At 28.1% G+C, this 25,672-nt stretch overlaps 1 protein-coding gene across 1 annotated transcript in view; it reads right to left on the bottom strand.

The window, feature by feature from the left end:
- The window catches only part of LOC112692919 (neurexin-1), a gene marked incomplete in the record, with an annotated part of 248,142 nt that overhangs the window by 66,883 nt on the left and 155,587 nt on the right, over positions 1–25,672 (bottom strand). The window contains 1 exon segment of the mRNA XM_025567743.1: positions 17,933–18,095. Within this exon segment, the coding sequence (XP_025423528.1) occupies positions 17,933–18,095 (163 nt within the window).

The following is a 25,672-nucleotide window of genomic DNA, read 5'->3' as shown; positions in this document are numbered from 1 at the left end:
AACTAAAAATAAACATTTAAAATAAAAACCAATTATATTGTTGATAATCTTTATATGTGTATATTATTTATATTTCAAAACATAGATAATGTTTTCATCGTCAGTTGAAATAATGAATCGTCAAAATGAACACAATATTTGTTGTGGAGTAGCGAGATGGGGAGTGGTGTGATAAAAACACAGAATATAAAATAAAATCTTGACGTGAATGTGCCATTTGGAAATAATTTTATTATGAATTAGTAACTATTAATAATTTACAAACAAAAATTAATGATATCCCATAAATAACATATATGTAAAATGAGAGCCAAGTTCAATACTATAATATATGCCTTGGTTATTAACTTCAACGACAAAAGAAGTGAGATCTAAATGGGTGCCAAGTTCAATGGTCAGTCATGAAATTTATTTATAACAACATAAAATATCATTTATTCTTATAACTTAGGATAACATATTGAAGCTTAAGGTCTGACTTGAATACGAATTATATTATAGCCTTCGCAAGTTCTAAAGCTGTGAGTTCTTATTTTATTCTTCCGAAAATCATCTTCACTCTTTCATTACTGTTTGAATAAGTACTTAATAATTGTATATGAAAACTAGTTAATTCAAATATTAAGTTTCAATATGCTATACTAATTTATTAGAAGAAATTATATTTTATGTTGTTATAAATACATTTCAGGACTGACCTGGCACCCATTTAGATCTCACTTCTTTTATCGTTAAAGTTAACAACCAAGGCATTATATTATACATATTATAGTATTGAACATGGCTCTCATTTTACATATATGTTTTCAGTGGGATAATACATTACAGTCGTGCAAAAACATCACTCTAAAAATTAGTCTCAATTAATTATTATTTTATTGTCATATTTTATACAGACATAATACGAATATTCTATATAAGAGTATATTTCATGTAATCAATGTAAAATAAATAATAATCAAGACATTTAAAAAAAAAATTAAAAAATACTTAATGAAATTTTCTCATAAAGTTAGACTCTTGATTTATACTCAGAATTATTCAATGAATTCATGTGAATTATTTCCATCTATTGAACTTAATAACGTTTTGCCTGATCAATTGGGTATAAAGTTTCCGAGTTCCATATTTTTAATGTGATGGAGTGTTCATTGTATTTCTTGGTGAAATAGAAATATAAATTTTATTAAACTTCAAAGGTGGAACAATTTTATAATTTAAATATTACTCTAGTGAATAATGATTTCTAAAGATGGCTTTTTCCATAAGTTAACTATACTAACCTACACATAGCTGATTAAACTTTTGTTTAGCAAACAGCTTTTAATAATAAGAAGTTATTTGTACAATTTTTTTTCATCTAAAATATTTCTATTGAACTATATTTGTTGTCACAATATAGTACAAAATACAACTATAAATAATATTAAACGTGATCGAGTATACTACTTATATTATTTCTTGTATAGAATCACGTATAATTAATTAAAATATCAATTGCATGGCTGATGTAATTATAAATTATTTCGATATAAATTCAAACTCTAGTATCAAATGCATTCAGGTCAATGAAAATGAGAAAATATAAAATTAAACAAGCGAAAGAGTAGGTTTGTGTGTTAATAATATGCAATTTTAAATTCTGAGTGAAGTGAGGAATGCATTTATTTATCAATAATGCTTTAAATTTTAACCAGTACCAACCGTCAATTAATTCACATATAATATTTTAGTTTGCTGAACTGGTAAATTAATAATATTTTAGAGTTACCATACTAAATAAACTGAGTCTTATTAGATATTTGTTGTAATCGTTCATAGTAATAAGCATTTTTTTTTTAAATGTTAAGAAAATAATACGGTTTTGTAGTATGATTATGAAATATATTGTATGATATTGTTCTATACAAAACTATATGCACTGCAATGCATACTTAATTTTTTTGAAAAACCAAGATCATAGTAATAGTAATATACAAATAGTAATATAAGAAGTATAAGTTTTCATAGTTTTCGTACCAATATCAATTTATTCAAAATAATAAAATGTTTATACCATGATAACTGTCACATTTAAAATCAAAAGATCTAGTTCATACTACACTGTTTTAGTATTTTGTTTTCTTCAAAACTATCAAATAATTATGAGATTTATCTTGTATTTAGTTATCATAATAATATTATGATATATTTTGAAATATTAAATGGGAACCAACTAATAATAGCTTCTAACTGTTCGTTTACCATGCCCAATATACGGTAATTTAGGCCACAATGCAAATAAATGATTTTATTAAAATTTTGCGAAAATTAATTTTAAATTTGATATTCCAATGGAATGAATATTTAATTATATAATAAGCATTTTAAAATCTTAGTGGTTCTTAAAAAAAAAAAAAAATTCAAGTATTTAAGTATGACATTTTTACAATTGTATTGTATTATATAAGAATGTATAGGTACGTATAGCTTAACCGAGTATTGAGTGTTTTTTTCAATTGGCTAGGTACATTATAGGACTATTCCTGGTTAGCCGACTACAAGAACATTTTTTTTTCCAAATAGAGCGCATTTATTAAAGAAAGAAAAAAACATTATCTTCAACAATACATTTTACATAAAAAAAAAATTGAACTAAAAATAATTGTTGTTTAATTGTTCAAGCTTGTAATAGTATGTGATATGCTGACAAATTTAAATATATTAATAATAATATAAAAATAATTTATTTGAAACACTAATTGTTGAATGTATATAATATATGCAAAACAAGTGGAAGAAAAATCATATTCTTAATATATGTATTGTATAAAATGTTCTTAAATATCTACATTTCTATAATAAGTGAAAAAAATAATATTTTTACAATATGTTTTAAAATAAATGTTTCAAAATTGTAATTCGAAAATACACATAACGATAAGTACATATATTTATGAAATGAAATTTATTTGAAATGTTTGATGACTATTTAGAATTAATATAATCTGTTTTGATGTGAAATTTAAAATGAAAGAATTTTATTAAAAGTTATCTCAACTGTATTTTATATTTATGCATATGACGAATTTAGTATTAGTAAATAATAAATTCATTTTTTTTTTTTTTTTGATTATTTATTCTTTCAGATATCATTAATTATAGAAATATAGGTATAATGCATTAATTTGTTAAAAGTTTTAATTTAAGTTTTTTGATTTAAATGATTCGTTTTTATTAATTTTTGTTATTAAAATATATAATTATATCTTAACACAATTTTGTTTAATAAAGTCAAGCACTTATTATACGAGATAAAAATAAAAATAGCACATTAAGTATATCTGTTACTAGATGTTTGTTTTTGAAAGGTCAAAACCGATAGAACTCGTAGCTTAGAATTATAAAATGAACTATAAAGATATCGAGTTAAAATTCATACATGTGATATATTTTTATTCATATGTTACACACACACACACACACACACACACACATATATATATATATATATATATATAGATTTTCGAAGATTTATTTTAAATTTGCGTCCGGTAGTAATTTTATATGTTCTGATAAAATAATGTCGAGAATCATTTTTTTTGCAAAAACTTATTCAGACAGTTACGAAAAAAAATAAAATAAAAATAATATAGTAGTGAATGGGTGAAAGTATTACTGAAGAAAAAAAAAGAGATAAAAAAAAATAGAATTCTCTACGGACCAATCAATAATATCAATTTATTTTGAAAAAAAAAAAAAAAAATAACCAAGTACGTAAAGTCGGAAATCCCTTGTAATTTTACTATTTCTTGATTATGGTTTCCAAATTGAAACACATTTGTGAACAAAACACATAGTTATGGATGTTATGGAGTATCGTTTCACCGTCGACATATTGTCTGATAGTCGTAAAAGGGTACACGTTCAATTTTACCGATTTAACAAGTCAATCCGAAAAGGTCAGAATAGTCTAAAAACAAAACAAAATAAAGAAAATGCAATGAAATTGCCTAAAAAAAAAAAAAAACAGAAACAGAAACCATCAATAAAGACGACTGAGTCTTTACTATCATAAATCAACGTGCGAGTTACACAAATGTACGAAGTTCTATAATTACCACTGAAGGAATAACGCACAGATATTACAGTTAACTGTCTGTACACAGTGTCTGTATACAGTTGTTGATTTTATACAGTGATCCTACAGTTATACATAATACAGTTATACGCGGATGAATGCTCAAATTGTATTAAGAAAAAAAAAAAAAAGTATTATGAAATATAAAATGCTTTAGAAAAATTCGAATGTCATAAGAAGACACAGGATCCTTACGGTTTTTTGTTATGAATTTGAGGATCGTAAAATAACCTCATTATAAAGATGTTTTATTTTTAACAATATTACAATACGAAAACGTAAAAAATAACACAAACACTACAACGGAAAGCGCTTAACTCTGAGGTACCTCTCAAAAAAGAAATTATTATTCAATAATAATTGGTTTTATAAAGCGTGTAACAAGATTATAAAATGTATGCACGACACCACTACGGAGAAATGGTTAATCTTTATGTGTCTGTAGGTATACATACAGACACCTAAATGGTATACCAGCGAAACGTTTTTTTTTTTCATGAAATTATAAACAACATTACAAATTTGTCATGAATAAGCACATATTCTTCACATATTTTATATTTCATACAATCTCGATTAATGTACTGGAGTTCACTGTAACAGTAACTGTAAATGTATTCTAATGCAGAAATTTATACAGAAAACAAGTATAAGGAATTGTTGTAATTTAATTTTATTTATTATTATTATTATTATTATTTCATTTTGTAATTTGTATTATGAAGAATATATTGTTGGCGAAAATATGTTGTTAGTTTATTTATCGGATTGGTATTTATACGGTTATGCACTTATGTAAATATTATTTGTAACATAAATCTATGTCAATTACTATTATGTGTTTTAGGACCGAATATGATATGTGCTTAATATTTCTCTAATAATAAAAAGTTAGACGGAATTTTTTATTACTTAGATCTTAATGCACTATCGATTAATATATTTATGTACCAAATAAGTTGATAAATAATTATTTAGAATAAAAATTAATCATAGGATCTTATAATTATTGTTCACTATTAACTATTATTAATTAAAATAATATACTAAAAACCCGTTAGTGTTACCTCTTAAACCCTATGTACAATTTTTAAGCTTACTAAAATAAGAAAATTTAAAATTTATTAACTAACCTAGTTGTTAATTTTTTCATATAAATTAATTGCTGCAAATTGATGATTGAATATTTATTTATTTTTTGTTTATTAGTCTCATAGTTTCTGTTATAAGTTACATTTAGAAAATACAAATAAATACAATGCAATTCAAAGACTTAAAACCTACGTAGAATAACTAATTTTAGTTAATTTTATTTTTAATTTTAGAATTTAAGTTTTATAAATGTATACTTGTATTAGATTTATAAAATAGCTAATACAGTATAAATGTTTTTTTTTTTTTTTTTGTTAATGCTAAATTTTTATTGGCTATCAGAGAAAAATAATTTTGGATAATAATAGAGATTATATTGTATAATTTATGCATTGTTAATTCATCAATTGTGTCTCGTAAAAGAGCATACTCACAAACAAAAATATATCATTTTTAATAGTTTTTGTTAAAAAAGTAAAACATTAATTAATTCGTTAAAAATGGCCTATAACCAACATATACAAATAATGTACAAGCATATATCGATAAAATAAAAGAATATTCTATTTTTGATTTCATATCATTTATAATTATTAAAAACATTTGTTTAAAATTATTGCAATGCTTTTTTATTTCAACTAGCGTTTGTGTTATCGAATGAACTGTTCCAACACTTTAATTTTCATAAAAAAACAGTTTTTGTTTGTCTTATTTTTAAATTAAATGCATAAGATAAAATTATTGTCATTAAACATTAAGAATTAAAAACTTTAAAATACGTTCAAAAACGATTCTCGTCCGTTATGAGACATTTAAATAAAAATACGGTATGGAAATTAAAGAAGTGAATTTAATCCATGGTCTTGTTTAAGATTTAATAAAATAGAAAAGTTTTTTGTTGCATCCAACAACGTACATTTGAATAATTAGTAAAATCCGTATTTGAAATGAGATTCTACATTAAATAGTATTAATAGTGCAGACAAGAAACAATACTTGTGTTGACTTATGCTAAGATAAATTTAAAATAAAATTTTAAAATATATAATAAAGTGAAGTGCTGAGATGAGCTAAAATACATAAAACTTTGTCTTTCGAAAAACAACATTCTTAAGAGTTTTGTAAAAACTATACTTTTCCCATTTCGAAAAATTTTAATTACATAATGTTTACAGTATTTTACTACGTAAATAGTTCCTTCAGTTTTTTTATTTATTGAATTAGTTCAGTTCATGCATCAATAAGCGTTTTGTATTGAAGTGTATTTTAAGGATATAGAAAATTACTACTATACGAAATAAAACATTTTTGTAATTAAAAATAACTACGAAGTATTTTATTTGAAAAGATTTATTATTATAGTATATTATTTAACGAGGTAGAATGTTATTACTTATTACACATTATATTGGATAGTAATCATATGGAACGCGTTATATTATAGCGTCATAGTACATAAAAGCAGACCAATGGGATACGTTCGTTTTGCGTGCCACGATGCATAAATACGGGCGTATCCTATCTTGTGATGTACAAAATCTATGATAAATACTCAACCTAGAGATTTTTGTTATGGCTGAAAACTTTTATGGAGAATTTTGAGCATTTTTTGGTAATTTTACATAAATGTTTGAATTTACGTGTGATCACTTCAAAGCCATCATTGCTAATCATGAGTATTATGATTTCGGCGTGATATGATATTTTATTACCACTATGAGGATCATAACTTCATAATAGATTAAAAATGAACGGAAACTGCTATGAAAAACAACATGGGCGCTTATGGTTGCCCGAAAATATGGTCCGCCGTACTGAAAGGGCTCATCAGTGTAGACCTATAATTGATTGAGAAATATTTTAAATTCAATCAATACACCGATACAGAATATTAATTAATAATTAATATTGCAATTATTACATTATACATAGTATAATATTATTGATTTTTAATGAAAATTATTTTACTATTAAACATTGGCCTAGAAAAACATATATATATATATAAAATAGTACTTAGAAATATGTACTTTACTCGTTAAGTATTAAACATGAAATAGACAACTACTATTTTTATATTTTTATTTACTCAAATTCAGTAACTGTCTTAATTCGTGGTACCATGATATACATATAAAATAGCATATATTATAACATGCGTGATAATAAAGTACTAGAATAGTAAAATGTTAAGGTCAGAAGATAAAAAACGTATAACCAACAATATATGGGTATGGTATTTACTATTTTACAATAATTAAATAATGATAGTGATTAGTACTCGCAGTACTACCTACATTACTCATATACACTGTACATGTCATTTAGATATTGCGAAATAATATTTTAAATTATTATTATCTATTGGTGTAAACTTTATGCATAAGTTTAATTTCTTATTGTGGCTGAACTGCGTAAACCGTGAAAAGCAAGGTTCGAGTAAAAAATGTAGATGGAGATTTTTTAAACCGAATCGAAAATTTTTAGAATTTAGATCGAAATTTCCACCTGGTTACACTGGTCCCACACCAGAGCTAACGTTGAGAGCATACTAAAACTGTACCGTCGATTAACTGCGAAACCGATCATTCGATCAGCCACCAACCAGTGACCCCCCTGATCCCCCGAACACACTTGTTTGAGAACCATTCTAACCGGACGTTCGTTGGTGTTTAAGCAGCTTATTACTACAGTAAACACGTATTTCACAGTCTTTCCGTTTCAGTTTTTTTTGATAATAGCGTATGAGTTATCTTATTCCAACTATCTTAATTAAATAGAGTATACATTTATTTGTAATACCAGTATTTACTGGTTTAAAAAATACGAATACGTACAAAAAGCTTTATAAGTCAAACATATAATTAAAAATAAATTGTTCTATATCCGAAAAATAATAAAATGGAAATAAAATAAAATTTATTTCGACATTATTATTTATTTTAATTTATTAAATATTTGATTACTACGTATATATATATATATATATAATAAGCACAAAAAGTTTCAGAAAAATTTACATATTGATCGTGTTTTAGTTCTCTCGATAAAATAAGTATTAAATCATTTTTTTAAGATGGTAAAAAAAACCTTTGTACTATTACTTAAAAAAAAAAACGTTTCCAAAAGGGGTTGTCGATGAGATTTTCAATTAATATGACGGCTGTTAAATTTTATTTTCAGATTTACAATGAAGTGAAGAAATAATAAAAACAATCAATGTTCAAAGAATGTTTCAAAATAATGTATAATTAGCTCATACTGTTTAAAAATATCCCGGAGAAATATTTTCTGTGCAAAAAATGGATGCGTATTCAAGATAATTTTAAATTAATAATAATTATTGATCAATAATGAAGGAAGAAGTTGTATTTTTTTTGTAAGTATGAAAGTTTTCAAAAGTTCAAGATAACTTCGAAGAAAATTTTAATAAAATTGTAACTGTAATATAAATAACACCTTATTACTTTCTAATTTATGAGGTTATAAAAGAAATATTAAATACTATTCACTGTTGAAATAGTTCGTTTATTTGTTTTTAATTAATCAATGAAATCATTTCGTAGTTATATTGTTTAATTAAATTTAATGTACATTTTGTACTGTCGATTGCTTTTCTAATAATAACTATTATTTATTAGAAGACAAATGAATTTCATATATTGTTAAGCCGCTTTTACACGATTCACTTTTGGTGATAATTTCGGATGAATCATCCACAGTGAAACATTGAAAATTTTAACAAACAGTTTACATGTTTCACTTTAGATTATCACACCGTTTATTGTGGAATGGTATTATCATAATTAGTTATTTATTATTATCATTATTAGTTATAGATATCAATGATAATAGTTATACTATATTATTATTATTAACATACTTTATTCTTATATTCTGGTACTTGTGCATAGCACAGACATTGGCGATCTCCCGTTAAACTAAGTATTAATGGTGTATGGTCATCTTTCAATTTAAGACCCATTGTAATTAATTAAAATTGGTTTACACGTCTTATTAAAAACAATTTCAACGGTTAGTTATTATTTAATTATTAAATATTGGAAGTGTCGTGATAAACTAATAACCATTTACCGCGATTCTCTTATCAGAGCAAGATATCAAAAAAAAAAAAAAAAAAACATATATTTGAACATTCACTGATATTGTTGAAGATGAAAATAGTGTTTACACAATTCACTTTTGATGATTCAACGTGGATGATTCATTCAAAGTGAAGGAAAGTTGGACTCGACTGAACTTCGTTCATCGTTCAATGAGGATAATCATTTCTGATGATGATGATTACATTGATTACATTGTTCATTATTTATTCACTTTGGATAATTCATCCAAAATGATCACCAAAAGAGAATCATGCAAACGTGGCTTTATACATACCTGTATTTAAGTGATTGCTCCTTAAATTTTAAGTTCATGTTTAGTGTTATGTGTACACTATTCCTTTTTCCCTTCATTAATTGAGTATTCAGTTATAAATGGTTATTAAATTTATCTCAAAACATTATCCTCTTTATTACATACATTCCATTACTATTAATCTGTTTAACTATTTAAAAGTTCTTTTTCTCCGTTCTTAACGTCTTTATAAATAATATCATAAATTGTACATCGAACTAATAGTTAATAATAATCACTTTTCAAGGTAATAAAATTATCCATTTAAGATTTTTCCTTTCGTTATTAAACCTTCTATGTTACCCGAAAGACAATTACAAGTTTCTTATCTTGTTCAATTAATTTCACACTGTGTAGTTAGTTAAATATTGAAGTATTTATGGAAAATAATATTGTACAATTATTAAGTACTGTATTGTTTAAAAGTCGTAGGTATGTATTTAACAATAGCAATTTCTTCAAAAGTGACCTTTGAAAAGTCAACGTGATACTAATCCGGTTAATTTATCCTGATTCACATACCCATAGAAAAAAATAAGCCATCCAAAATATGGTGTTACACTTTTAGGTAATGATACCTTAATTAAATTAATTATTTTCAAATATATTAGATAAGAACAAACTGCTTAAACAGTGATATTTTTTCATCAATTCTCAAGAAAATTTTTATATAATGCAATAGGAAAAACCATTTTTCAGATTTTATTCTTAGTGTTACTATTCCGGTAAAAAGTTTTGTGTTTACACTTATTATTTGATACCAAATTTAAATGCACTAAAATCATCAAAATGTTTTCTAAAAATACCCAAAAAATGACATTAACAAATACATTTAATTGCAAAAATATCCTTAAAAAATAACGTTAAACGATTTTACAATAATGGTATAATTAGTTGTAGTGGATAAGATCAGATTTTCTAATAGATAAGAAAGATTTTCTATTTACAGACACTTCCAGTGAATCAACTATTACATTGGCAACATATCGACCTTCGATAAGGTCGAACAAGTCTCTTCAATACTAACCCATAAATTTTTAAACGTATTTTCAAATAGAAATAATCCATATTAATGATATTAATAATAATTTATTTAATAAAATAATATTTATATAAAATAATTTATCCTCATAGTTTTTTTCTCATAACACACTCATCAGGCCTTTTATTGTTTGTATATTATTTAAAACAAAATAATTTAATCTTAAATTTATTGAATGCAATAGATATTTGCAGATAACACAGCCAAGTTTTTTATTGAAAATATTTATTTTTCATGGCTTAATATGTCGTTTAAGAGTTTTGGTCATTATTTTTTATTTTTTCATTAATTTTGATCCATTTATATGTTTTTTTTTCTTAATATGTTGTTGAATGGAAATTTTTTTCCAGTAACAACCTTAAAGTTAAACAAAGCAAAATAGTCCCGCCTGATGCAAATATGTCTCTTTTAAATTAATTTACTCGAGCGCAAAGGAGTAGAATCTTTTATTTTATGAATTATAGAAACGAACGAAGTAACGGGACGAAATAAAAATAAATAAAAGCGACCGCAATGTAACACGAATTGACTTATGACCAATTTATAATTATTTAATATTTATTATTTACCAAGTCTGGAAGACTATAATTAAAAATGAAATTCAGAAGTTATCGCTATTATAGAATTGATTTGTTGATAATTTGTAAGATAAAACTGAAAAATACGGATAATATTTAAATAATTAATTCATATTATACACAAATACTATATATTGTTTTTAGTTTAAAACAACTAAAAGTTGCTAAAAAAAAAGGTCTAAAAATAAAAAAAAATAAATGTCTACCTTTGAAGTTTCTCTTACATGAAACATTTTATGTAATTGGAGTAATTGGAAAGCATTATCTAAGGTCAACTAAAAAAAGAAAAAAATACATTTTGCATTTAAATCCGAGCGCTGGGAACGATTTCTAGATATTATATGACTATAATATAACTCTAATAAGTTATTATATTTATGACTACCATTTAATTTAAAAAACAATTTAAATTAGTCAGGAGCCTATGACTATTTTTTTGTGATAAAGTATTTTTTATCTTAGGTTAATTATAACAAAATGAGATGAATTTTGTCAATAAATACAATTTAGAATTGATATCTTTGAAAATATGAATTTTCTAATATCATTATAAAGACATATTTATTAGTCCTTCACTGCACACTATTTATTGAGATGTTTTTGATTCAGTGATTCAGTAGCGTCACCAAGTCAAATTAAATATATATGTTTATACAAAAATGTTATTGTTTAATTAAACTTTAAAATGTTACAATCTTATTAAAACTAAAAGTTATTCTTACTTGTATGTAGTAAGGAAAAACTAAAACTAAATAAATTCAAGATTTTTTTCAATCAGCTAACAAAACCACGGTTCGTTCCTTCTGAATGATGTGTCAGATGATTGATTTTTGAACAAAAAGTTTGATAATTTTAATTTCCTATCGCCTGAAAATGTAGTATTTCTTATTCACGAGACACAGCACATCAATTGATATCGTAATACGTTTCAGTGACTTTGATTTTCATCACGTATTTGATAGATATTTAGAGTACTGAACGGAAAAGAAAAACTAATTTAAACAATTGTTTAGTGACGCATCGCGTGATTCATAATAAACAAAATAAAATACTATTAATCGCTGTAATTTGTATACAATCCGTATACACACAAGGGTTTCAATTGAATTGTTGATAAAGTATAATTTAATTCGATTGGTATTGGATGAGAAAATATACTTTTTTTACACATAAGCAATACGAAAACCTTGTGTAAACTAATGAATAAAATATCGGGACGATAAACAATCATACGAAATGCGATTCAACCTCAATTGTGATTTAATATATGGAAAAATAAATGGTTCGGTAAACGCAGTTTTTATATAGTGTTACCCTTACTGGACCGTGGCTCATTTTATGAATGATATTACGTTTCCCTAGAGTATATTTACGATCAAAACAAAAACATTTAATAATAATGTTTCAGAAAATGTTTATCGAAAGAAAAAAAAAATAATTTACCAAGTTTTAACTCTTACACGAGTAAAACCTTTATTATTGTGAATGCCGTGTATATGTAAGTGTATAAGTACATTTCGACGTTATAAAATCGCTTTAAACATAAGTATATTATAGTGTATAAATACTGAATTTGCATGTATGATCAGACAAACATGTATGAAACAAGAAAATAAAAATTAACGTAATAATAATTATTAAATTGTTAATACTCGTGAGTTAACATAAAAAATAAATAAACGAATAGTTTATGACTATACATTTATGATCCATACATTGTATGGAAATAAATGAATAAAAATCTAGTCTTGAGTATTATTATATTTGCATAGAACGACTATTAGTGATTTTATCGACTTTGTACATAGCCGACGATGAATATTTAATTCGAAAACTAGCCGTACTTAACAGATGTAATAAATATAATGGCTAAACATTTATTTATTTAATTATTTATATATGTATGAAACATTGGAGACAGTACGCCAACGTAGCAAAAACACTATGTACGTATAAAATAAAAATAAAATGTCAAATAGAGATATGGTGTGGAGTGTCGGTTTGTCGCGATCAGAGATTATAGTGTTGCGGTACAATACTACGGGCGTCGCTAGCTCCCGGATGAGTGGTTACCTATCGGAGTGACTAGCGTCGAAGCCCTAATACGATCTTATATGTTATTTGTAAAAAAATCAATAGTTGCCAGACGTAAACAAGAGTTGCCACGGATAATACATACCAAAATTGTTCCAACAAAGTAGTTGTTTCAAATTATTAATTGCAATCATGAAAGTATGTATAACTGTTATGCGAATACTTTTAAACGGTAGGGATGTCAGTATTTATATCATATTTAATTTCTGAATTAATTTTCGATTACCAAATGAAAAGCACTTTGGTAATAAGGATTCATCCAAATGTTATTGAATTCTGTAATGAAATGTATACGCCACGTTTTTATGTAAGAACTGTGTTACAAAATAATTCTAAATTACGTAACTTGTATAACTAATTAGTCATATCAAAGTTTAGAAATATTTCAAAGGAAAATGTTCGTGCAACAAAGCACATGAGACGATGTATTTTGTTCCCAAGTCATTACTTTTTAGCTTGTATGTTTAGGTATTAATTTATTTCTAAAACTAAACTTTTGGTCCGTGTGTTTTACATTTATACACAAAATATTTTCCAAACAAATATATTATAACATACGTATAATGAAATGCGAAACTGAATAGTGAGTATATTTTTCTAAAAACAATATTTAAAATATTGTGTCAAATTAAATGAACAAAACATTTTGTAAACGCATGTTAAACACATGTAAATAATGTAAGCCATTTTACTTATAAACTAAATGTAATAATGATGAAATATCTATGAGCAATTTTTACAAGATAATCTTCCTTATTTCCTCGTGTTATGCACTTATAATTATAAATTACAAAACATTTAATTTAAAATTAAAAAAGTATTCGAATACTAGTATTGCCCCTCAATTACAATTGATGTGAAAATATATAGTATAAGAATATAAAAATTGTTTTCAAATAATATTTTCATCTTTTTTATTTTGTTTTATTTTTTATGATATTTTTATATTGACCATCGATGTTAAGCTGATACTAAATATCAACTCCAAACTTAATAAAAATAGAAACTACTTCTTAGTTTTATTGGATAACATTTATTTTATCTATTAACATTGATATTATTCACCTATATTCACATTAAATACTATATGAGTAATTAAGATTTGAGAAATATTTGATTACCCATCACAGCATTCATATAAAATAATTTTTTTTTTTTTTTGAACCAATGATACCGCACAGTAGTCTGAATGTAAATTATATTACATAAATGAATAGCTCTTAAACTATTTTGCATTTGTTTGTGCCATGTACAAAACTTGTACGTTTTTGGGATGTTGGACTTAAATGTTACATCAGTTTCGTCACCAGTCGCAAAATCAAGGGGATGAATAATACAAGAACATTTTGAAATTTTACAAAACGTTTACGTTTAAAATCATTACGTTACGTAGATACGTGTTAATGGCTGGTTGAGGGATTTAATTTGGCATAATTACCTTGAATATCAAATGTTTTCATTGTCATTATATGTGTATACTCTCGATGGTATCGCGTGGTAATGATCGAGTTTAAACGGTATAGAGATTAATTGAATTAAAGAGTTGTTGCCAATGTGTTGCTTCCTCAACATAGTATTCATGTAAATTTAATCTTTTTTTTATAAAATCTCTTTATAGCAATATTGTTTTTTCGTGATATCTTGAATAATAAAACAAAAAAAAGCGATCAAGTTTCGAAGCGCCGCGCGTAAGATTCGGTAAAACGTGCACGTATTGCGAAGATATAAACAACCAGGGACGACGGAAGGAGTGAACGATATGTTCACAGTGCCGACGACCTGAAGCCAAAAGTCTTGTCCGTCTTGGGTAATGGGCATAAGGTTGTGTCTTAAAACGGCCCGTAAACTATTGGTTTTAATGACAATTGTAACCAGGCGCGTAGCCAGGAGGGGGTATTACAGGTGTAGTAACACCCTCACCCCCCCCTCAGCCGTGCTATACTTAATATGTTTTATCAAGAAAAAGATGCATCATAAGCAGTGGTTTACACTTATTTATCAAAATGAAATATATATTACGATAACAATAATGTAAGGCACTAGAGCCGGGACTTGGTATTAATTAGTAATTACTAAGCTTAGAGACTTATTACTCTAAAAAATATACAAATATGCTTCTAAAATCATTAAAATATGCATTATAATATGCATTTATATGCATAAAAAAAAAATTACTACATAGTACACAAAATAAAACGTGTCCATCGGATGTGAATGTATCTTTAAACTCCGAAACAAAACTTTGTAGTCTGCTACTCGTAGACTGTTGTATTTTCAGCATTACACAATAATAAATATTTCCTACTGTTCATCGACTTTTAAAAATTTTAAAAATTTTTAAAAAATATTGATTACTTTACCAGTAACCACTGCAAGCAGTGAAAGATATTTTTCCTCTTTACGGCGCTTAAATACATATTTGAGGAACACAACTGGTGAAAAACGGTTTACCGGCTTAGCAGTTATGAATATTCATCGGGATTTAGTTGTAATCACCGACGAAATAATAGATACTCTAGCTTTAAAAAGTAGACGCATCAAGTTAATTTAATTAAAAATATGTATATTTTTTTTTTTTGTATTTATTATAATAATATATATGTGAAAAATTTAAATATACGTAAAGTAATCAATTTCGTGTGTATAATTTTGTTAATTAATTTGACAAAGTGAATAACACTCCCCCTTAGAAATTTCTAGCCACGCGTCTGATATTAACCGTACGTGTTTAACCGTTCAAGGAAAACGGATAACGGTATGGTTAAAAGTGATAAAATATGATTGGAACGAACGAAATCAAATTACTCTGATTTTTTTTTCCGGTTTGTGTTTCTAATTATACCCGAACTGATAATCAAATTTTGCGTGCATACGTGTACGCAGACACGTACCGGCAAAACAGTGTTTTTAAGAGCCGCAGTGCATATGGGCACATCATCGTAGTTCGGATGAACATTGTACTTGGTGAAAACGCAGGCGATTTAAATCGCGGTTAAAGTCGATCGTATATGGTCTTCTCGAGAGCCCTCTAACGATACTGTTACGCTGGTGTGCGGTGGATGAACGCGTCATGTGCAAACTTCACGTTGCCGATGCGCGTTCCAAAGCCAATAAATTAATCGCGTCGATTTGTTCTTTTTGCTAGAAAACGAGCTGAGCCATATCAAGGAGGTGGCGAGAGGTGCCTACGTCCCGGACGTAATTCTTGGGAGAGCATAAAAATGAAAATCTTGCATTTAATGTTAAAAATTATAACGATCAAATGTCGTATATATTGTATACACAATTTTTAACATCCTTCATATTAATTAAAGCGATCATTGAAAATATAATCAAATAATAATTTTTAAATTAATAATACAAAAGGGCGCATTTTGAAATTTTGCCCCGGGCGCAATGTTCAGTTGCTACGGCACTGACAACGGGTGAACATTTCTTCACACGAATATGAATTCCGTGGCGCACGTAACGCACAACATATTATGACCACGACGGAACCGAATAATTCGTTACGTATAAATATTATTATTATCATTAAAACTATTATCATTATAATAGTAATAATAATTCTTCTTCTTTTTATTATTATTACTATAACACATTAGCAGTGAAAATCAGACGCGGAGTCGACGATTAATTACATATTAAAATTACTCGCCCGTTACATTCCCGTATTCGTATATGTACCCTGCGCAGTATCGTGCTGTGTTTCAAGATCGAAAAAATAAACGTAATTTGTTTTGTCGTTTTCCTTCCCTCCCACATATAAACGCGTTGAACGTTATGTATACAGTATTGAATTTCAATTTTACAACAAGGAACAAAATCATTTCACGTGGTGTCTACAAACAAATTAAACAGGATACAAATCCTGTGTGCGAAGTGATTATTTTACAGCACTCGTCACGTCAACTGCGTACACCGTGGTGTACGTTTTTCGTGGTTACAACATGTTAATATTATAAACAGCCTCCGAACCGTGGTTTTCAAACGTTTTGGTTGAAGTTTACGATTAATTTATTTTGTTATCCAACACGTGGGATTTGGACGCGAGATAAAATGTACTTTTTATGCCTATAGAAACATATAAAATAAAAACCTTTTTTTCCTCAGTTGCCCGTCGTTCTCAGCACCTTACCCCATCTCAGAGCCCGGATACACCCGGATACACGGCAAGTTTATTTCATGTAATACCATAAGCGTTTCATAAACTATCAATACAACTCTCCTTTGATGTGTGCACGTGGTAACATTTATTTTTTGTCGAGTTTTCATTTCAAAGCACGTTTTCAAATTGTGATTTATATGAAATACATTCTATGTAATATACAACAGTGACAAACATGAAACGTTCGCACCAGACCCGACGAAATTGGTAGTATTGAAAATTAATTTAGAATCGAAACTGGAAATTATTGTTGAGACAGATTTTAATCATGGAGGCGGTTTAAATTACATACAATGGATTGCAATGGTACCTAGTGAATGTGAAAATAATTTAATAGTTTAAAATGTCTTATCTTCTATAACTTTCGTGTCCGTTGGTACTTAAAAACTTTGTTTTCTTAGCAAAAAACGTGCACATACCTATTTCGCAGTAAGCTCCTTCATAGTTTTTATCGCGACATTGGCATTTCGGTCCACTGTCTGTAGATATGCAAATTCCACCATGTTGACAAGGATCGTTTTTCTCACAGGCATCCAAATTCCCTATCCCACGATGGTGTCCGTTGATTCCTCCACTCGTAATCTGTAACATGATATTGTTGGTACATGCATATAATGATCTACTAATTAAATATGCCATTGAATATTTAAAATATTTATGGTTTGCAAGATTAAAGACTAACAATTTTTTAAGTTAACTTTCAACAACCATGGCTATTGGTTGTTGTTACCGAAAATAAATGGTTTAAAAATTTTATTAAATTGTAACATTATTTGATAACATAAAAGTATAATTTATTAGTTAGGTATATTATTCATAAAACACTTAAGAACTACAATCATCTATATTCATTGCAATAGTTTGACGAAGGTCTGCGTAATGATAAAAATTAAAATTAAATACAGCAATTTGATTACATAAACTTCAAATGTTTATAAAGTTGTATTTTAGATGTAAAAAATACGTTGAATGTTGCATTTTTTTAAATTTATTTTTTTATTTTCTTACTATGTTATAGAACATGATAGAATACTTGTCGTTTAATTTCAACATTGTGAAATATAAAATAATTATTAATTCACTGAAGGCAACAAAAGTTTTTTTTCCTCTGTTTAATATTTTTTTGTTAGATTTTCTCTATTATCATTTTAGTAGGTGTTGGTATTTGTGTTTATTATTTTATAGCACGTGGTAAATGGAGCAAACGTAGTTACAAAACTTTAATTTATAAAAACGTATACATTTGTGAACTTTTTATAAAGTGCCATCCAAGGTTTGAAAATATTTTTATGTATTGTGTCAGCAAAAAAATAAAATTAAATAACCGAGTTAACTAAGAATATTTTAAGTTATTCGTTTTTGTAGTATGCCTAAGATAACTGAATATATTTATTTGTTGTAATCTTTTAGTTTCAACTCAAGTATTTTTATTTTTTTTTTTCATTTTTTTTTTTATTGTAAATATAATTATTTACCGATGTTCAGAAAACGGCTATCAAATTTGATTTGTATTTAAGTTATTTAATAGTGGTAAGGACTTGGAATATTAATTTTTTGAGTACTCTTGTATATTATATACATAGATTGTTTTAAATTTGTTTAAAAAAATAATCATTTCATATAATTTTTGTATTATTTTCATATTATAATATATTATAAACTGTTTTTCTTAACTTTCTACCTCCTTTTATTCAGTTATAGGAGTGCATGACGCGTTATGATGCATATTACAACAATACGGTGACAATAAATTTAAGAAACTATATTTATTTGCTTTGTTACACGTTTCGAAGTACCTACTATTGAATCGTTGAAAATTGTTTTTCTTTCTACAATCAAATTTCTTACATATACCTACATTATAAAACAATATGTGTATGTATATTTCAATAGAAGTATAATCAAAACATATAATTAACTTTTGTCAACTTATAAATAAATAGCGTTGTACCTTTATATTGAATAAAATGTATATATGGATATACCCATGTGTGCCGTAAACTTTCGAACAGTCATATGTTATTGAATAGTTACCAAATATGACGAAATAATACCTATAATAGTTTTTATTATATTCTCAAGTTATTTATTAAGAACTAATAATATTATTTTCATACATTTTAAAGGATTCAATTAAACGTATGTATATAGGTACATAATACAATAGGTGTTTTATATTTTAATAACAAATACATTCGAGAAGATTATAGAATATTAGAAAGTTAATGTGAGGATAAAAAAAACGAAAAAGAATCGTTCATTTGAGATATTTTTTAATCTCAAATTAAAATATTATATAGTTAATAATTAACGTTGCAGGAAAAATATAGCTAACCGTATTAAAATTTTTAGTAGAGCTTACGTTGGACTTAATAAAATTAATTAACGGTTTATCACGATTTACTACTCAGAAACTAAGATTTAGGTAAATAACTATAAGCGTTCTGTTTATGGTTACACCCAGACACTTAATACTTCACACAACTAATAACATAATACGACCACACCGGCAACCAATATTAATTTTAACTAAAATCGTGAAAACCATAAAACGATACCTACAGAACCAAAAAATATTAGAAACATCTCGTATCACTTTGATCAGTGAACATATTGACGTAGATACGCTGACAAAATTATAATAATTGCATTACACGAGTAATTAATTACCTAAAATATATAATTGAGTTTATTTATTATGCAATGCACTTAATCAATAATATTGTTTAGTGGTTGTTGAAAGTGCAGTCACGGTCTTTCAACATTCTTCCAAGCCTCTCAATGTAACAACAATAAACTTAAAACCAACATAGACTTATTTCGGCCACGAACAAAACAGAAAATTGTATTGTTGTGCGGTGTTATAGCAGAAAATGCGTGAGCACGCCCGCAAAATAACAAAGGTAACTTTTACGTTAACTTTGTTACCTATGTTAAAATTTACAGAAAACCTAATTTGCCATCGGCGAAGAGCACGTGGGAGGATAAGTCTCCAATTATAATCAGAGTCAGAGCCGTCGCCATTGCCGTCGGCGCTAGCATTGTAATTAATAAATGGACAACAATTTCGCGCAAAAGAAACGATATTATTACAGCCTTTGATTCAGCCCACGAACCATAGAGTAAACGAGAAGTGAAGTGAAATGGGTTTAGAGAACCACGTTTGTTGAATGAATACTTGTGTTAAAAATGAGGCACCGGAGGGTTGAGAGGTTGTTGCACTATTATTTGACGGGTACATGGGTAGCAACAGAGGACCGAGGCGGTTCGATCGGAAAAAATCTACGAATCGCATGTCATAAACGCTGTATTGTTTTCGATGAGCTGGAAGCCGATATGGAAACCGATTGAAATAAACCTTTAGGATATTGTTGATTTATCTAACGCAATGGTTTTCAACCGTGGTGACATTTTACCCAAGGGTAACATGGACGCAGTGCAGGGGTGACACGAAATCTCCACGGGAAAAGGAAAAAAATAAGAAAATAATTAATTTAAAAAAAAAATCATATTATTACCACAACTGCCATGTAAATAGCATACCTTTAAGTTTGTATCTTTATATTATTATTAATGGGAAACCAATGCATTATCGATTATTTTATCGACTATCGCCGGGGTCGTTAGTCAGTTATTTAGCAGTCTCTAAAGATTATTTATTATTTTGATGTTAGGGTGACGCGGTGTTTGATTTTAGTGGCTAAAGGTGACACGAATGAGAAGAGGATGAGAATCACTGATCTAACGATATTCTATGTACTAATAGGGCAGTTACTATAAATGTTTAATTAATGTAATATGAATGCTCTTTATTTGTGTGCACGCGTTGCTACACGCTTGCGATACAATCGTATCGTACGATGATAATTATATTATCTCGTCAATTCTGAAAACGCAATCAACATGGATCGTAGGGACGTATCGTCATATTTGTGGTAACATACTTGCGATTGAACGTTGTATCAAACCGCAACATTTACCAAGCAGGTAATATTATACAAACACCGCTTTCGGCGGCGGCATAATGTATAAAACGTAACATAAATATTCACGCGACTTGATCCGCATCGGTATAATAGAAATCAGTATACTTGTGGTTTACGAGCAACCCATCAGGATGATATTGAATTGTTTAATGGACTGGGTTATTATGTGTACTGTACAGAGCGTGTAAAATTACATTTTGATCGTCAAACATAACCGTTTCCGTGGACTTATTCAATCAGAACGACTGATCAACACGGCGAATTAAGAAAGGCCGTCCGCCAATTATTTTTTCTCCCAAATCTCGTCCTATTTAATTTTTTGCGTGATAAAATAATAACCGTCCGCAGTTTCAACTTCGAATGATTGGAACAAGACACGTAGACTGGTGAAACTGCAGATAAACCAGCTGCGCCCGGGTCGTTAGCGAAACACTACGCAACACTATAACATTTAATCGACGACATTTGAATACCATATCAAGAAAAATATTATTTACTCGATTAAGGTTTCGCGAAATGGTGATTATATTCGTTTTGTGTTTAATCGAACGAATATCAATTTTCGTGAAATAAAACAATTCAAATTTAAATACGCTTATGATACAACGATCATCGAAACGTCATACTCAGCAATACAATATGTACATAATATCTTGTCACGTAAGATCAGCAGTCTGAATGGAATACGTTTTCAATTGCATGTGTTTCATATCATTATGGTAATGCGCATAAGTATTTTTCAGTTCTATACAAAGCTCTCCTGCTAAAGATATATATCTTTAGTAGATATCTGTACGTTAAAATTCAAATTTCAATTTTTTAACATAAATAAATATGTATGGTAAACATGTAATTTGTAGATATATATATATAATACTTGAATTATTCAAATTTTTCCTTCGAAAATTGCATAATTTTATTCTTCTGACAAATTAAACTCGTATTTTCTTATTTACGTTTATGAATCAAGTCGTGCTTGTTTATTTAAATATGTAATTATTAAAACTGGTCCGATACCATAACCCGGTAATAATATCGGCCGGTATTGGTACTAACGGTATATGGGGTATGGATTTTTTTTTCCGAACCGATAGTAAAACCTATAAACCACAATCGCATATCAGTTTATGCGTAATACTAGTGGTCGTACCGACTATTTTTAGACATATATAAATAATAAATCATTTGGTAAACAATAAACATAGTAACCACGATGCGATGTATAAATATTTAATATGCAAATCTACTATGTATTGATACGCGTCACTTGATTTATTTTTTACATAGGTTAATGTATTGATTGCTGATTTTCTAAGTAGTATTATATACCGGTTCATTGAAATAAAATATCGGATCGGTTATCAATTTTACATCGGCAGTATACATCGGAATATCGGTTATTGAAAATCGTATTGGTATTATCGACCCAGCTCTAGTAATTATTGCTGTTCTGTTCAGTCTGTAATTCCTATAGTAGAATATATATTAGGCAGTCAAATATAAATTTAGTTAAAAAACAAAAAAAAAATTCAAATAATTGTTTACACAATATCTTTTCGTAATACGTGTTTCTCCCTGGTAAGACATTTCGATCAAATAATATATCACTTTTAATCAAAAATATTTATTACGTTTTTAAACCAAAACTGATCATGTAAACATGAATCGCTGTTGTTTTAATTGTTTTAGTTATAAATTAAATACATTTTTCACTATATTAAATACAAACTGTCGTAATATTTTGCTTACAGGTAGTACAACAAAGAGAAACTTCCTTGAATATTTTAATAATTCAAATTTAATCTTCAAGATTTATTGTAATTAAAAAAATAAATAAATGCCATACGGTTTGGCAAATTTAAACGGTTTGAGAAAACTAACGAACACTAAAAACTAAATTATTTATTTTTCATACAATGATTGTAAGATACGTTTTGAACAATTTAACCTCAGAATAGAGCAATGAAATAAATCCAACGAAATAAGAAAACATTTGTCAGGATTCATTATAATAATTGCAATTGTTTTAGCCACTTTATATGTGTATATATATATATATATATATATATATATATATATATATATACCAATGGCATATTTGGGGGGAAGTCCTGTGTCTCGGCATCCCCAGAAGAAAAAAGAGGTTCAAAAGTCATAAATGACTTGCTAGAAAGGTAAAGGGAAAGAGTAAATTATTTTACATCACGCGGTTGTAATGTTTACATAAAAATAATTGTATAATAGTATAATTATTAATCAATACGTTACGTTTATTTACATAATATTATAAAATAAATTATTATTTTAGAAAATTTTAAACACCCTCCTTCGAAAAATTTGAAAATACGTGAAAATACGTCGCTATAAATATATATATACAAGTACATAAGTGTATGTGTGTGTGTGTGTGTGTGTGTGTGAACTGAATGTGATATTTGTTTAAAAATTTGGACGAGTGATTACTCGAACTCGACGTGAGGTACACGGAGTATATGATACGATTCCCGTAATAATATAATAGATTTCAACGTTTCCACGAGAGTGGCGTACAGAAACGAACGATATCGGTACCGTGGGATGCGATTGTACGTAATGTTTGTACATCGTTACAATACCGTGCGGCACGGGGAACGCACAAAACGACGGCGGAGAGAAATAAAATGTTACGGGTACCCGGTATTATACATTTAAACGTAAATATAATAATATTTCCGAACGGAATGGTACGCGCAAGATCGTGCACAATGCGTGCAGGACATCGGTTTTATTCTCTCGAACCGATATCGTAAAATCGTTTTCTATGTATTACGAACGGACATAAAAACCTTCTGGTGCCGCAAACGTCGTTCATGCCTCCGTCTCCGAACTCGTCGTCTCGACGGTACCAGTTGCCAGCGACCGTTTTGGCCGTGTGCGATTTTTACCCTTCCGGTCGGTTCCGGCCAAATGTTCCTACGCCCCGTTACCCCCGTCCACGACATCCCGAGTCGCGACGTCACGTCGGCCACTGCAGTGCCACGGTAACTCCCATTCGCCGTGCCCGCTCTTCGCCACACTTTCGCCCACCCGCTACCAACTATCCCGAAACGACGCGTACGATTCATAAAACAAAAAAAAAAAAAAAAAAAACAAAAAAAAATATAAACGAAAATAAAAAACCACGCGCGCTCTTGGTTGTCATCGCCGCTGTTGTGCCCCACTCCGCCGATGACGCCGTGTACACCCCATCCCCTGGCATTGCTCATTAACACTTTGATATTTTTATCACTCACCGTTCATCACCCACCCCCCACTCAGTAACTGTGCCGCACTTTTTCCCGCGTATTGTATTTTTCCGGCGGGAAGCGGTCCACGTACACACGATACAAGCGCGTGCGCGAAAGCCGCGTCATGACGTATTTTATCGCACTCGGTGGTACCTGCTCCAACAGCCTCACTGTCAATTTTGTCGTCTTACCATCACCGCTTTCACTGCTACTGTTACAAGATTGTTTTTAGTCGCAACGATGTGATAACGCGTGCGTTTATCGATGATAAATCCTCTACGGCGATCGTATATAGACATAATTTGATCTTGAGGGGATCTAAACATTTTAATTTTGATTCCCATCCAATATCTAATATTGATTAGAACATTTTACAGTTATTTACAATTTGGATCAAAACGAAGAGTGATTTATTTGGATTTAAATTAGATAGGATTACCATTTATCGGCAGATACGAAATAATATCAAGGGGAAGGGTTGAGACCCCCATATAACTCCCTGGAGAAGTGTTTTATCATATATACATATTCATATGTCCTTAGTAATAGTTATAGTAACGTATTTATGGAGGTAAACATAAATATTTCACCTATTACGGATATTATTTTTGTTCTTAGTGTTTCTGTACCATTTGCGCCATACATAAAGGTACTATTAGTATGTTTTGATTTGAACTATTTTATATTATAATTTATTAATATTTACACAGGAATAATAAAAACCGATTATAACCAATGTTTGTAAATAATTTAAATTTCCACCATAGGGAGAGGAATTTTTTCGTGTTTATTCATGAATAAATTCTAAGCATGCCTCCAGTGATAGTAGTATTCATAGTAGTAGTAGTAGTAGTAGTAGAAGTAGTAGTAGTAGTAGTAGTAGTAGTAGTAGTAGTAGTAGTAGTAG

This window comes from Sipha flava, unplaced genomic scaffold (genome assembly GCF_003268045.1).
Source record: "Sipha flava isolate LNK unplaced genomic scaffold, YSA_version1 79_pilon_pilon, whole genome shotgun sequence".
Lineage (NCBI taxonomy): Eukaryota > Metazoa > Arthropoda > Insecta > Hemiptera > Aphididae > Sipha > Sipha flava.
The sequence above is the reverse complement of the archived record's forward strand: the minus strand, read 5'-3'. Positions and strand labels throughout refer to the sequence as shown.